General features: G+C 31.8%; 1 protein-coding gene and 2 pseudogenes across 2 annotated transcripts in view; 1 reads left to right on the forward strand and 2 right to left on the reverse strand.

Moving 5' to 3' along the window:
- Positions 1–8,359, forward strand: part of LOC107169845 (uncharacterized) — a 37,914-nt gene extending 29,555 nt beyond the window's left edge. The window contains exon 6 of the mRNA XM_089218066.1: positions 8,135–8,359. Within this exon, the coding sequence (XP_089074192.1) occupies positions 8,135–8,359 (225 nt within the window). The remainder of the gene's footprint in view (positions 1–8,134) is intronic.
- LOC149059276 (uncharacterized) overlaps positions 1–15,320 on the reverse strand; it is a 282,105-nt pseudogene that overhangs the window by 65,352 nt on the left and 201,433 nt on the right. The gene's annotated exons all lie outside the window — the stretch shown is intronic.
- LOC149059283 (uncharacterized) lies at positions 4,613–5,112 on the reverse strand (annotated as a pseudogene).

A 15,320-nucleotide genomic window follows, 5' to 3' on the forward strand; every position in this document is an offset into this window, starting at 1 on the left:
TACTATTCAGTATTATCACTATTTGCTTTAACAACACGGTTTTTAGATTTATTTACTATCTCATTGACGGCAAGAGTATTAAATAAAACGGGATGGAGCGATAACATATCGCGTGCGTATCGTTTGGCAATCGGCGCGAGACTTCACGTACAATATAAAAAAAAAATTTCATTTTTTTTAATAGTACAAAAAAAAAATTTAAATTTGATTAAATTTTTGTTGGAAAAATTCAAAATAGCCAATTTGTAAATTTAATTAAAAGAAATATTTTGATGGTAAAAATATTTATCTAAATCAATTAGTTTATTTTTTAGAATTTTTTTAAAATATCAATATTTTTTTGCATAAATTACTTTGGAGCGTTATAACTTCTTTCAAATATTATTTTCAATATTGTTTCTGAAATGAGTATATTTCTTAAATTAGTTATTAATTATATAATTTTCACAATTTTTGTTGTACTTTAATTAGCACAATTTTTTTTTTTTTAGTCAGTTCTATCTGATACACCTTGTATATAAAAAATAATAATAATTCACATTTGTATATAATATATGGATAATGGATACAACAAATAAATCATAACATAATATAAATAATTCCGTAAATAATTATACAATAAAATTACTACAATAATAAATATTATAATCGTCTAACATTGACTCATAATGGACCTAACCATGTAACTGTATATCCACAATGACACCGTTAGCTACGAGCGAACGAGTAATTTTTAGCGAATTTAAATGTATTAAATTTACACGACACTTGCACCACTCGTATTCGATCCACCTGTGTTTGCCGTAATTTTTGTATTATGATTATAAAACAAATTAATACACGGCTTATCTAACCAAGCAGTTCGTAAATGATTTCGGGGTACAAAGGTTGTTTGCGCTTTTTGCGTGTGTAATTACGCGCGTGGCTCGATCGCGCCCGATTGACCACGTAGTATGCCACACGGGTATAGGGCAGTTGTCGATAAGGAAGTTTATACCACAAGTCTAGACCAACATATACCAGAGATCCAGCAGTGACACCAATACGAAATAATTTAGAGTGATGATGTCAGTGATGCCATGCTAGCGGCACTCGTCGCTACGCTCCTCGGGGCCGTCGCTACGCTCCACAAATCGAAAATATCCCTCAACTTGCTGTGCAACGCCACCTCAAGTTGGTCACACTGTAACCATCGTATAACCACTCTGATCATTTTATAACCACTCTTATCAATTTTCGGACAACTGCCATTGACTCATGCCACACTGCTGAGGGCACGACGCTCCGTCGTCTACAACGTTGGCTATACTGTAAGGGACGCCGCCGCCGCCAGTTCTCGGCACATTGTCCGTTGGTTTTACTGGTCATAATTATTATACTGCGTATTGCTGCCCAAGATATTGCTCATTACGTATTGTTTTACTTTTGCTGCTCGTGTGTCCGCTCTGACTGCAGGAGGTTTTTCATATCTGTTGTTTATCAGTCATCTTGTAATTTCGCCGTATACACTAACGTTCTCTCGTGCTCACCATTGTTGAGAGGTTCCATTCGTTGCTCTACACAATATCGCTCATTCGCGAAGACTGTTATCGTCAGTCTGTTGCTCCAGTATCCGCTCTATTCGCTTGGAACATGTGTTACATTTCGTCGCTTCACGTGTTATTACGGACTTAATGCTCAGGTCCGTAACGCTCTTAACACCGCTCTGCAGCTCAGCAAGGATCGGATCAAGACATCACCTGCTTCGGTTGTGTGGCCTACGGTGCTCCCCTTTCCCTCTAATATTACAATACAACTACATGTACTTGTAATTTGCATATTTGTTCATACCACTAATGTATTACATTGTGCTCTCAATAAGACCTGAATTGTTGTAATTATTAAAATATTCCTATTCACAATGGTCCGGAGGACTTAGCGCCCAGCGTACGCCCTAATAAGGCCCGTTGGCGTCAACAAAGGTAATTCGCTTCCACGTAGTGTACCCCGGGAAACGTCTTAGGCGGCTATAGAATTACCAACACCGGCTACTGTACTGTCCTCACAGCAACCATGAGCAACAACATCTTTAACATCAACATTTATCAACCAGGAAACAGTCCGTCTGAGGACTATTTGTCTAGGGATCTGAGTGCCCAACTCCGTATCTTTCAACTTAATGTGGAAGGAATTGCAGTGATAAGAGCAGACATCTCGAAAGATTATCGAAAGAACATAAAATAGATGTAGTACTGTTGCAAGAAACTCACGTTTCAGACGAGCTACAAATGACACGGAGAGCTATAATTTCTGGGGTAAGGGGTCATGTGTTCGAATGCCATAAGTTCGAACGTCAAGTGTACGAAAGATCGCTTGTTCGAAAGATTTCCTGGGAAATGGGTACCTATTTAAAATATAAAATAAAATACAACAACCACAGTCGATGTCTCCGACAAGTGTGAGATGTACTGCTTGTAAAAAGTCGGCGGACGTGCGTAGTCGTTTCGAGGGTGAGACCGGCCTAAGTCTGGATACGCCATGGTAGAGTATACGCCACAATTTATTAAATTATTTAAATGTAGCCGGATCGGTCGATGACTCTGAATCGGCAGTAAGGGTACGTGTTACACTGGGTGACCATATATCTTTTTCTGCATTCGCTTTAATTACGCAAACTTGACAAAATAGAATATCACCGTCAGACAAACATAAATCTCCGTATCCTATTAAATTTGTTTGTGATCTAATGTGTTCTGTCAAATGACAATTGTGTTCAATTAACACCTAGCCTTACGCGGGTTAATACCTACGAATATTAACCCCGATAAGATAGGATTTTGGCATATTAGCGTGATAACGATGAAATCCGAATCAAACCGTTGTCGTTTAATTAATAATTGACCAAAATCTTAACACGTTGATGGACAGTTGCTAAATATTACTGTTATAGCAGTAATATGAATAGTTGATATCGGGGGGTCATTTTTCAATATTACTGCTATAGCAGTAGTATACAAACCATCCAAAATGTGTCATTACTGCTATAGCTAATGGTCTCTTATGAAAAAGGGAGTTGTCCTGACCCCAGACATCTCATCGGGCCATTGGGCACTCTATTTTTAGTCTGTTTATACACGTCTTTGTAATCTATACACATATTTTCCATTTTTATTCTTTTATCGATTAGTTATAATTTATATATCGATAACTGTTATGTTTTTCTTATTTGATAAACAGCATAGTACATATTCTATACGTTATATTTATTATATTAGTACGTATACGATCGCCATTGAAGTATGATATTATAGTACGTTGAGTGATGATTGTTTACAAGTTTACATTAAAATGAATTCACGAGAAAAAATAAATGTAAATCAGTTGTCAGATGAAGATTACGATTCTTATGATTCTAATATTTCAATTATTGACGATTCTGATGTTGATCTTAATTTTTATCTACCCGGTGTCGCTGAAAAAGTCTCAATTAGCAGCTCACCTGATGTATCAATGGACGATCCATCAAATTCAAATGTATTAGTGATGCCTCAAATACAAAATTTATCTGATGATGAATATTCGACTGAGGTAAGTACGTCTAGTGATGAAAGTGAAAAAGATGACGAGGATTCTGAATAGGTTGATAACTACAAAACTATTTCTGATTTTGAATTTAATTCGAACTCCTCTGGAATTAAAACAAATGTATTAGAATCTGCTAAAGACTCTCCTATCGAAATATTTAACCAAATTTGGACGGGCTATATACTTGAGATTATTATAAGTTCAACAAATAATTATGGTCAAACACTTGCATTAAGATCGGCCTCATAATAAAAATTCTAGAAGTTCGACTTTCAAAAATACTGATACAGAAGAAATCAATACATTTTTGGGTTTATGTTTACTTTTTGGGTCTTCCAAATTTTCTGTGTTGCGAGATGCATTTTCAAATAACCCATTATATTATTATCCAATCTTAAAAAAAATTATGTCAGGAAGACGGTTTGAACAACTTGTTTCAAACTGAATTGTTTCAGTGTTGATTATTCGGAAAAAATAGTAGTTGCTGATGGCCCAGTGAAAAAAATTTGAACCAGTGTACACAATGTTGATTGATAATTTTCAAAAAGCTTTTTACCCGCATATTGAACCTTTGTTAGATGAGTCTCTGCTTCTCCACCGTGGAAGATAAGATTTTCAACATTATATCAAAGGAAAAAAAGCGAAGTATGGCATTAAATTTTATGAGCTTTGTTCTCCAGATACGTTTTAAATATAGATATGTATAAGGGAAAACAATTTTCAAGTGGGGCACTAACTTCAAAAATTGACAATTTAGTACTAAGGCTTATGGCTTCTTATTTAAATAAGGGCCATCACTTGATTATGGACAATTACTATAACAGTGTTAACCTTTCGAATTTACTTTTAAATCACAATACCCACACCACTGGCACATTGCGAATTAACCGAAGGTGTAATCCAAAATATGTTCAAAAAAAATTGAAAAGAGGTGATCATATTTGGAAACGTCAAAATAAGGTGTATGTTTCTAAATGGAAAGATAAGAGGAATGTCTTATGCATAACACCCAATTATCAACCAAAAATGTTTTTTTTTTTTTTAGCTTCTACAGGCCATTAAGGCCCTTCGCTGCTTCTACTATGCCTCTCCATTGGTCTCTGTTGTCTGCATCATCAATTATTGCAGTTTCATCTACTTGCATTAAGTCTTTCTTTACCCGGTTCATCCAACGCTGACGTGGTCTTCCTCTGGGGCGTGTTTTATTTGGTTTAGATATCACAACTTGTCTCATTTGGCTGTCCTTATCTCGCCATATGTGACCAGCCCATTCCAGTCTCTTTGACACAAGATACTTTTGGATATTTGGTCCATTAAAGATTCTTTCAATATTTGCATTTGTTCTCCTTTCGTACTCCCCTGTTTCCGTATTATACATGGGACCATATATTCTTCTTAGGATCTTTCAAATATTAAAAGCTTTGTCTCACCCCCTTTAGTGGTGGACCATGTTTCGCACCCATACATTACTATGGGCCGCAAGTAGGAAATATAAAGCATTTTCTTAGTTTCTCTGGAAAGAAGCTTAGATCTGAATAATTTACTCATTGCATAATAGCCACGATTTGCTGTATTTAGTCTCAATCTAATTTCGTTATGCATATCATTCATATTATTCAAATTGACTCCCAAATATTTAAAATCTTCTACTTGTTCGAATGTATATCCATCTACGATGAGATTCTGTAATATTCTTGGTCGCCTACTTATGATCATATACTTTGTCTTATTTCGTTTATATTGAGGCCAATTCTTTTACTAGAATTTATTTATTTATTTGTACTTTCTTCTATTTCGGTTTGAGAGTCTCCAAGAATGACAATGTCGTCAGCATATGCAAACAATGTGCCGCTACCAGTTAGATCCATTTCTCGCGTTTTATGCATATCTCTGACTACTTTTTCCAAAGCGATATTAAAAAGAATGGGGAATAGCGCATCCCCTTGTCTCAGGCCTGACTTGACTTCATAATTCCCTGACTCCATTCCCATGAAACGCACTTTGCATGTAGTATTGGAATTGCAACCTTTAACCAAGTTTACCAGTTTCCTGGGCAAACCAAAATTTTGAAGTACTGTTAATAGCTGTTCTCTGTCGATGCTATCGTACGCTTGTCTAAAATCTATAAATATCATGTGTAGGTCTTTGTCGTACTCATAATACTTTTCCATTGTTTTTCTGAGCGTGAAGATGTGGTCACTGGTAGATCTTCCTTTTGAGAAACCACGCTGATATTTTCCTACAATGTCTATTGCTATTACTTCTATTCTTCGTAAGATAGCTATTGAGAGCACCTTGTACGCTGTGTCTAAAAGCGATATACCTCGATAATTACTAACTTTAGTTGGATCCTCTTTCTTGAAAATAGGACAGATAACTGATGACGACCACTCCTGTAATACTTGTTTGCTGTTCCATATATTTGCTATAATGTGGTGTATGTTAATTAAAATTTCTTTTCCTACAATTTTTAGTAGTTCAGGATTTATATTATCTTCCCCTGGAGATTTATTATTCTTTAATGATTTAATAATAATTTCAATTTCCTCGATATTTGGTGCTGGCAGTTCAGGTTCTGCTGTGTGATATAGTATTTCTTCGTACTTTCCATTGTTGTTATTTCCAGTGCGCGAATTTTTGTTATTTAACAGTTCTTCAAAATATTCTTGAAATTTGTTTACGATCTCGCTAGGTTCCGATATTATATGACCATTCGTGTCTGTGATGAAATTAGTACGTGCCTTGAAACCCTCTTTAATCTATCTGCACTTCTTAAAAAACAATCTAGGTTCTTTCTTATAATATTCGATATCTTCTATAGCTCTTTTTTCCATTGCGCGTTTCTGTTGCCTAATCACCTTGTTCGCTATGGTTCTGAGTTTAGAGTATTCACTTATGTTCTTTTCTGTTGGATTCAGCATCATATTTTGTCTAGCTAAACTTCGCTTGTTAATAGCAGCTTGGCATTCCAGATTAAACCAATGATTTTCGTTTTGTTTAGTGCGCTTACCTCATAGTCTTTCAGCGGCTTTTGTTATAGATTCTTTTGTCTTTGACCAAATTGTAACTTTATCCGATTCATGTTCTGCAAGATTATATTTCCTGAGATTTTCCGAAATTTCTCTTTGGTATGTGTCTATCTCCTTCGGATTCCTAACTTTTTCTATATCAAGTTTATTATTCTTTCCTGTTTGTTTCTTACTCCTCCATTTTATTGACAGCTTTAATACAAAAGTTGCAACAACTAAATAATGGTCAGTATCTCTATCAGCTCCTCTGTAACTTCTAAAATTACGAATTGATGTTTTGTGCCTCTTGTCTATTATGATATAAGCGCTCCTGAGGGGACCAAAAATGATAGTCTCCAAAAATAAATATGGCCAAGAAAAACCAAAACCTATCGAAATTGCCAAGTATAATGAGTTTATGAGTGGAGTAGATCAAATAATCTCTTATTATTCTTGTCCTCGGAAATCTGCAAAGTGGTACAAGAAAGTTATTTTTCATCTGTTAGACTTCGCTATATGGAATAGTTTTTATATATATATAAACAACATTTTGACTGTCCAGATTTCAGGTTCAAAGTATATAGAGACTTACTTATTAAAGATTTAATTAAAATTCCATAAAATACTACAGCAACTGATTTTTTTTAATTAAAAAAAAATTCATAAAATCAAGCCGTTACCACCAAATTATAAAAGACAAAAAAAATTTAAAAATTGTGTACAGTGTTATAAACAAAAAACCAGAAAACAAACTTCCATTCAATGTCAAAAATTTAAAGTACTTCTGTGTCCACTATGTTTTAAAAATTACCATGCTGCTCAACCAGAAGGATGAATATAAAGTTAAAATTAATTAATTAACAAAAAATAAGTTTAAAATAATGATCTAAGTATTGTATAAGTATAATTTTTCAATAATATAATAAAGTTTTTGAATTGCTTTTTGTTTCATTTCATTAAATAAAAATAACTTCCCTATCTTTTTATGCATTCCTTAAAATAAACCGTAGCTTTCAACATAATAATTATAAAATAATTAACCAATTAAATGTAATACTAGTATAACAGTAATTTTTTAATCAAAAATGTGACGGGAGTCAGTACTGCTATAGCAGAACTAAAAATATTACTGCTATAGCAGTAATGAAAAGTGACGTTTTAAGGGTGGTGTTTTTGAAAAATAATTAAATCAACTGTCCATCAACGTATGAAAAGGAATAATAATAAATAACTAGGAAAAATAATATCGAATTTTTTAACGCTCATTTTTAGCGTTATTATCATTTTGTTATAAAGATAAATTCTACTTAGATTAAAAAAGAAAAGAATCAATTTTTTATAAATTTTTAAATATAAATGATATTAATGTGAAAATAAAGAAAATTGCTGACAAAATTTGCATTTTTAATTTTCAATTTTTAAACTCAAAATTATATAGCTTGAATTTATAAATAAATCGAAAGCATATAGAAAAATATGCAACTCTTATAATTTCCAAACCCTAGTTGTTAAGTAATATATTATGTAAGATTTTGACATCAACTATTTGATCTTAACTTTAGGCGAAGAAATTACTAATGGATACTTTAAGAAATAAAGCATTGACAAAACCAGAAGTTTGTGAACAAGCTACCGGAGTCACTTATAACATTTGTAAAAAAGATGGCAGCAATTACAGTATTCGCAAGACAATACTACCACAATGCAAAAATAGAAATCTTCTGTGTACTTTGTGTCCATTAGATAAATCCAAATTAGTAGTTAACACATTAATCAAATTGAAGTAATAAACAGTTTAAAATTTTATTTTCATAAATTTAGTAGGTATAAGAAGGTAGTATACAAATTTTTTAGATGAATAAATAATGTGAACTAGATTGATTATTTAAATTATGTTAACTAAATTAAAAAAAATTAACCCTAGTTCTTCATAAAATTAGACTAAATCTTGATTCGTATTCCTAATAGATTTCAATTATATTTTTAACAACAAAATTATTTTATTATTTTTATAATCGAAACTCATTTATATACCTACTCATGTTATTTTAATTTAGTTTATTAATATTAAACAGGCTGAGACTTTCATTACCTATAAGTGCAATAAATTATACTTAATCTATAAAATTTAAGTTAAATACAATATTCAACGAGGTATGTATAAGATAAACGGGTTTAGGCTATAATTCCAGAAACATTTTAATTTTAAACTGTTTAACATAAGGAGCTGACTTATGGGTTGATACCGTGTTGCAGTCGGGATTAAATCAGGTAAAAAAGTCTTAGTTGCGATCTAAAAAAATGTTTAAAGATTATTACTAGTATACGGTTAGATTATGTTGCCGCATTCAGCGCTTAATAACATATTAAGTCGTGCCTTTAATTAGTAGGCAACTTAATGTAGCACTACCTCAGCGCATTCAAATAATAATAATACAGTATAATATAATAGTTGGTGGCAGGTACTTTATTACAATAAAAATATCAAATTGCCTATACAGCTTACTAATAATATGATATCAAATAGGAACTTTGCCTGTTTGGCGCAACAATAAAAATAATAAAATATAAAATAAAACAATGCAATAAATTGACAATAAGTGCCTGTTTGGCAAATAACAATAAGAAAAAATTCAAATAATATGCCTATATGGCTACACCAAATAATGTAATAATAATAACAATTTAATAATAATGAAATGCAGTAACTCAAGACTCGTCGGTCATATGCACACAAATATTTTGGTCACTAACAGTTACTCACATAACAGTTGGAACACAAACCTGGTTTTACACCCACACTACCGCACCAGGGCCTGTGGATATGTAAATAGGTTACAATAAAAAACAAATTGACCCTGCGTACGTGCGAATGTGTGCCGACAACTGTTCACGATGACTTCACAACAATGATCACTGAATGCAGCCGGGACAGGATCTTTAGTATACACTACTGTCCCCACGAGCAACGAGAACCAAAACACGTTGAATCACTACAAATCGCTAGTAATTTTGACCACCCTAAAACTGGGGATAATAAATTAACGATGGCAATGGAAATGCACAGAACGATAATTACCAGACCACGAATTCACAAAATCACAACAATGTGTTCGATGAACGAGCTGACTGGACAGCAGACAAAAAAGAAGTGACTAACTTTGTCAATTTTACATGTAACGGACGAAACACACAAGAAACTCAATAAACGGTCTTTCAGTGTCACCACACTAAACAATAAAAAAACTAAGAACTTTGTGACACTGAAAGCATGACGAACCGTAAAACTTGAGGTTTTGAACATAACCGAATAAATATGAAAACACTGATAATGGTTCCACAGCTGACCGGTCGCACCCGAAGGCCTGATAAGCCATCGCCGACAAAAGGCTGCAACTTGACGCGGTCCCGCGTAAAGGCTAGTTCAGACTATGCCAGTAATTTAGTCAAGTGGTATGTACTAACTACTAAACGGTTTAGTAACTGAAAAGTGTTCAGACACAATAGGGTTTAAAACTGTTTTAGTACATTAGTATTCGTTTTGGTGCTGTGAAAAGTGATTTCCAAAATGAATAGTTTACAAAAAAAAAAAATTGAATAAAGCAATAGGACTTATTTCAACGGCTATTTTAGAAGAGGTAGAAGAAGAGCTTAATAAAAATTCAAAGCGAATGTGGATTAGGGAATGGATCAAGAGAAGAGACACATTGGGAGCTACAAATGGTATTCTTAGAGAACTAGAATTTGAAGACCCCAAAGAATACTTCGTAACGCTAAGAATGTCTGAAAGCTGTTTTAATTTTTTGTTGAAAAAAGTGCAACCACAAATTCAACGTAGTGACACTCACTTAAGAATGGCGATTCCAGCAAAAACAAAATTACAAACAGTTCTATACTTTTTTGCTACGGGATGCAGTTTAAGGACGTTAACACATATTTTTCGACTTGGAAAATCAACTATTTCAGAATTCATTCCAGAAGTTTGTATAGCCATTTACGAATCATTACAGGACTTTATTAAGGTAAGAAATAAAAAAATCATTTGAAAACCCATTATCTAGTTGATTTTTAAAAACCTTTATTAATTTATTAAAAAAAAAACCATCACTTTTTATTTTTTAACATATAATTCAACTTAGGTTAATCATAAAACCAAAGTTATAAAACAGTATTATCAATTACTTTCAACAAAATAATAATTTGAAATATTTTAATAAAATAACAGTCACTTTTTAACAATTTAAATATTTTAAAACTTAAGGTATGAAAAAAAATATAAAAAAAATAATTATTTAATTTTAATATTTTAATAAAAACATATTTGAATGCTCTCGCATCTCGAATATATTTAAAAATCAACAGTACATTCAAAATAACAGTAATCAACTAGCGTTATTGATTGTAGTTGTAATTATGTCGTTCGTTGTAGTGCTATTTTGCAAACCTTGAAATGACGGCATAATTATTGAGGTAGATATATCTTCCATCGTTGTATTTTGAATATTATATTGTTGTGTTTGAGGAATTGATTGAGACGAGCATTCTGTATCTTCACGGGACTGACTATTAAAATAACTATATGTTGAAGCAGAACTATAAGGTGAATCTTGTTGAATGTATGACGATTCCGATGGAGTGGATGATCTCGTAATTATTATATTTTGGTCAGAAGAGTTTTGTAAATGCTGTCTACGAAGTCTATTCAAATAAACTTGAATATGTTCTAGTGCCTCAAGTGCTAATAGTAATGGCATTGATTGTAGTTGTAGCCCTATGTGTTTTCCAAAAACCTCAAACTCGTCTTCTACCATAGTCTTAAGTTGTGAAAGTCTTTGCTTTTTGTTTTTTGGTTTTGGTTCACAAAATTCAGAGTTTAATGTGAGTTCAATAGTATTTTCTGTGTGTTCGGTTTCTGTTACAGATATATTATTTTCGTTATCTGTGTTTGACTGAAAAATTAGTAAATAGATTATGTTAATTTTTTTTTAATAATTTAATATAGGGAACTTAATAATAAAATACTATTATAAGATTTAGATAAATTGTGTATTTTGTATTTTTAGGTTCCTGACAAAGAAGGTTGGAAAAATATTGAGAAGGGTTTTAAAAACGAATGGAACTTTCCCCTGTGCTGTGGCGCTATTGATGGGAAACACATTATAATTAAAGCACCTCCCGAATCAGGAAGCTTGTACTACAATTACAAGGAATCAAACAGTATTGTTTAATGGCAGTAGTGGACCATAAATATTGTTTTAGTTATAAAGATGTTGGATGTAATGGGAGAGTGTCTGATGGAGGTGTTTTTCGTAACTTCAGTTTGTATCAAGCATTAGAGGACGGTATGCTACCAGAAGGTCATGTTTTAGTTGGCGACAAGCATTTTATTCAATTCATAACGCATTTCCCTTAAAATAATATTTACTTAAGCCATTTCCTGGAAACCAGTTGACATTAAAACAGAAAATTTTATACTATAGATTGTCGCGTGCAAGAAGAATAGTCGAAAACGCTTTCGGCATAATGGCCGCTAGATTTCGAGTATTTGAAAAACCGTTTCCATACAGCCCCGAAAAGGTCATTCTTATTGTAAAAGCATGTTGTGCTCTTCATAACTGGCCCAATGAAACTAAATTACAATATAGACAATTTGAATATCCAGTCGATTCAGAAAATTTTGATACTGGAGAAATTGTCCGAGGTAATTGGAGGGACGAGTTAGAGCCGAATGGTTTTGAATCATTAAAAAATAGTTTAGTCAATCATTCAACCAGAAGATCTCAAGACCTTCGTGAAAGATATGCAGATTACTTCGTGGCAGAAGGATTGATTCCTTGGCAGACAAGGATGGTGCACTAAAATGTAAAAATGTACACGTGACTCGGACGATTTTTTTTCTTAAATGTCAACTTAAGTTATAAACTTTAAAATAATAATAATAAACTTTTAAATAATTTAAAACTGTATAGTATAATTTTAAATATGTATTAATAATCTGAATAAACATTCTCCATTCATATTTAATAAGTTATTTGTATTTGATTAATTATTGTTCACAAAAATCCATGATAACAAAAAAAAATAATAGTAGTGCTATTTATATAGTTGTAATGTATAAAATGATATAAATAGCAGGGCTTGAAATCGAAAAACAAGTCAAACGCTCGTCGAATTCCGATTCCTATTATAGTATTATTCTATAATATGTATACTATATTGTAAATATTCCATTCTCAGAAAACAAAATATTAGACATAAGTTATTAATTATTAGTAGGTAGTTATTATTATACACACTATTGTGCATGATAACCAATATGTATAGTCAATAATATTATCCAATTTAACAATGAATGTGCATATTATGAACAATATTAAGTATAAATAGATCTGATGTCTGTATGATTGTATACTTTTGATTTTTTTTTTAAATTTATTTAAAATCGATTTGATAATGTAATGATTTCATGATTCACGATTTCGATATTAATTTTGATTTTTTTTTAAAAAATTAAAGATTTTTATCGATATTTAAAATCGATTTCAAGCGTGAATTTTTATATTATGTTCGAAATTGTTTCGTATTATCAACCCTACAGATATAACAGCGCCGGAGATAAAAAAAACTTTACATCTAATGGTAATAAATATAAAAATAAAAATAAAAATAGTATATTATGTAAACAAAAAAGGCTATAACTTTTCTAATAGGTCATTTTGGTGTTAAACTATACATTTTGGCTAAAAAAAATAAAAATTAAAAAAACATTTTTTTTTAATTCAAATTTTTTTTAAAAAATTTTACTTATAACTACCACGTTAAAATTTAAGTGATTTTCATATTATATTCTTATAGTAAATTTTACGGTCTTAAATTTTTGTTCAATACTTTTTTGTCGTGGGTTCAACGGTTAACGAGTTATAATAAAAATAGTGCGAGGGTAGATTTCACCCCTTTTTAGGGGATGATAAAATACGCACATGGGTTAGGCGTCTGGACTTTTAGTATATTGATTGGGAAAGGACATTTTAATTGTGTGCCAAAATTCAGTTGAGGGCGAATTTTTTCCGATCTTTTTCCTAATTTGACTGGACTATTGGTAATCATATGTCAATTATTTTGGAGTAGAATCATATAATTTTTTATTTAAATAAAAAATCAAATTTAGGTATAATTAATTAAAATTGTTAGGGCCGGGAGCATATAAAAATAATATGCGCATCCCGGACCGGACACCTTTGTTGTTCACCACTACCACCTAGATCTTAAATGTGCGAGGACTAGCTGGGTGTGTATTGGTGTAATAGCTCGAACAGCAGTGGCCGGGAATGCCGGGCAAATACTGTCGAGCTATGTAGTGCGTGTTGTGTTTTACGTGTGTTATTTGTGTTATGTGTGTATATATGTGGGCGTGTGTACAATAATTGAACTAAAATTAAATAAATGGTAACACGATTGCTGGTAAATGAGTTGCTGTATAATTCACAATAATAATAATAGTAACACAAGTATATAATAAAATCACAGCAACATCAAGGTACTCGTATAAATAATACTATAATATAATCAAGCCCTTATGGCTAAACAATATAAATATAGGTACAAATACAAATGTGCAGCCCTTATGGCTGACAAATTAAACTATAATATTGTGGCCCTTCTGGCCCAACAGAATAATTTATAATATAAGTACTCGGCCCTTATGGCACGACGCACGAACAACTCAAATAATAATATCAGCACAGCTCTAATAGCTGAAGCTCGTACAAAAGTAATCATAAAATTACGTACGGCCCTTGTGGCACGACAGAGCAATAGTGAATATATATATAGCCCTTATGGCTCAACAGAATAGAAAAACAATTGGTACAAATTATTCTGCGGCCCTAATGACCAATCAGATATAATACGTTGCAAATTTACAATAACAATTATTATTAATATAAAAATAATACGAGGTCCTTATGACCAAGAATAATACAGATATATATAGCCCTTATGGCCAATAGAATATCAAATTATGAGTATCAAGTATTATTCTGTGTGGTTCTCTGATATCTGACTTTAACATCCTTTTTGGATAAAGTGGGTCCACAATTTCGGGCAGCGTACATTCCATATAAAACCTAAAATTAAAAAAAAAAAATGACATATCTATTAAAATTGATTAATGTATGGTAAAAATTATATTCTTTTTAATTACAATTATTAATTGTTCTTCCATTTTAGTTTTCCAAAATGACAAATCAAATTTAATTTTTAAAATTTGAGTCCAAGAATCAGTATGAATAACGAAATAACATAGATCCCTCTTTGTTATTTTAAGTTGACCTTGAACTTGATAGAAGTATAAACTTTGAACTTTTAATTTTATTCCATCATTTTCCGAGTAAAAAAATAGTATCTAGAATCATATTATATAGGAATATTTAATTTTTAAAAGAATTTTTAAATTTATTTTATAACCTTCTTATCTGAAATCGCGTTGATTTCTATAATTGCTGAATCACCTATTAAACCATCTGAAAAATAAACAAATATAATATATTAGGTAATACCTATCAATATGCAAAACTAATTATGTATAAGTCACTGCATAGTAATTATATTATAATTTCATATTTACCTGGTGTAGCTGCAAGATAAGGAATATCTTCATCTACAAATAAACCACAGTTTTTTACTTTATTGTTGGTTAAGTTTTCAAAACTAATTTTGGCTAACGGTTCCATTAGTTTGCCATGTTCC

This window comes from Diuraphis noxia, unplaced genomic scaffold (genome assembly GCF_037042655.1).
Source record: "Diuraphis noxia isolate RWA-SAM2 unplaced genomic scaffold, SU_Dnox_SAM2 contig0001, whole genome shotgun sequence".
Lineage (NCBI taxonomy): Eukaryota > Metazoa > Arthropoda > Insecta > Hemiptera > Aphididae > Diuraphis > Diuraphis noxia.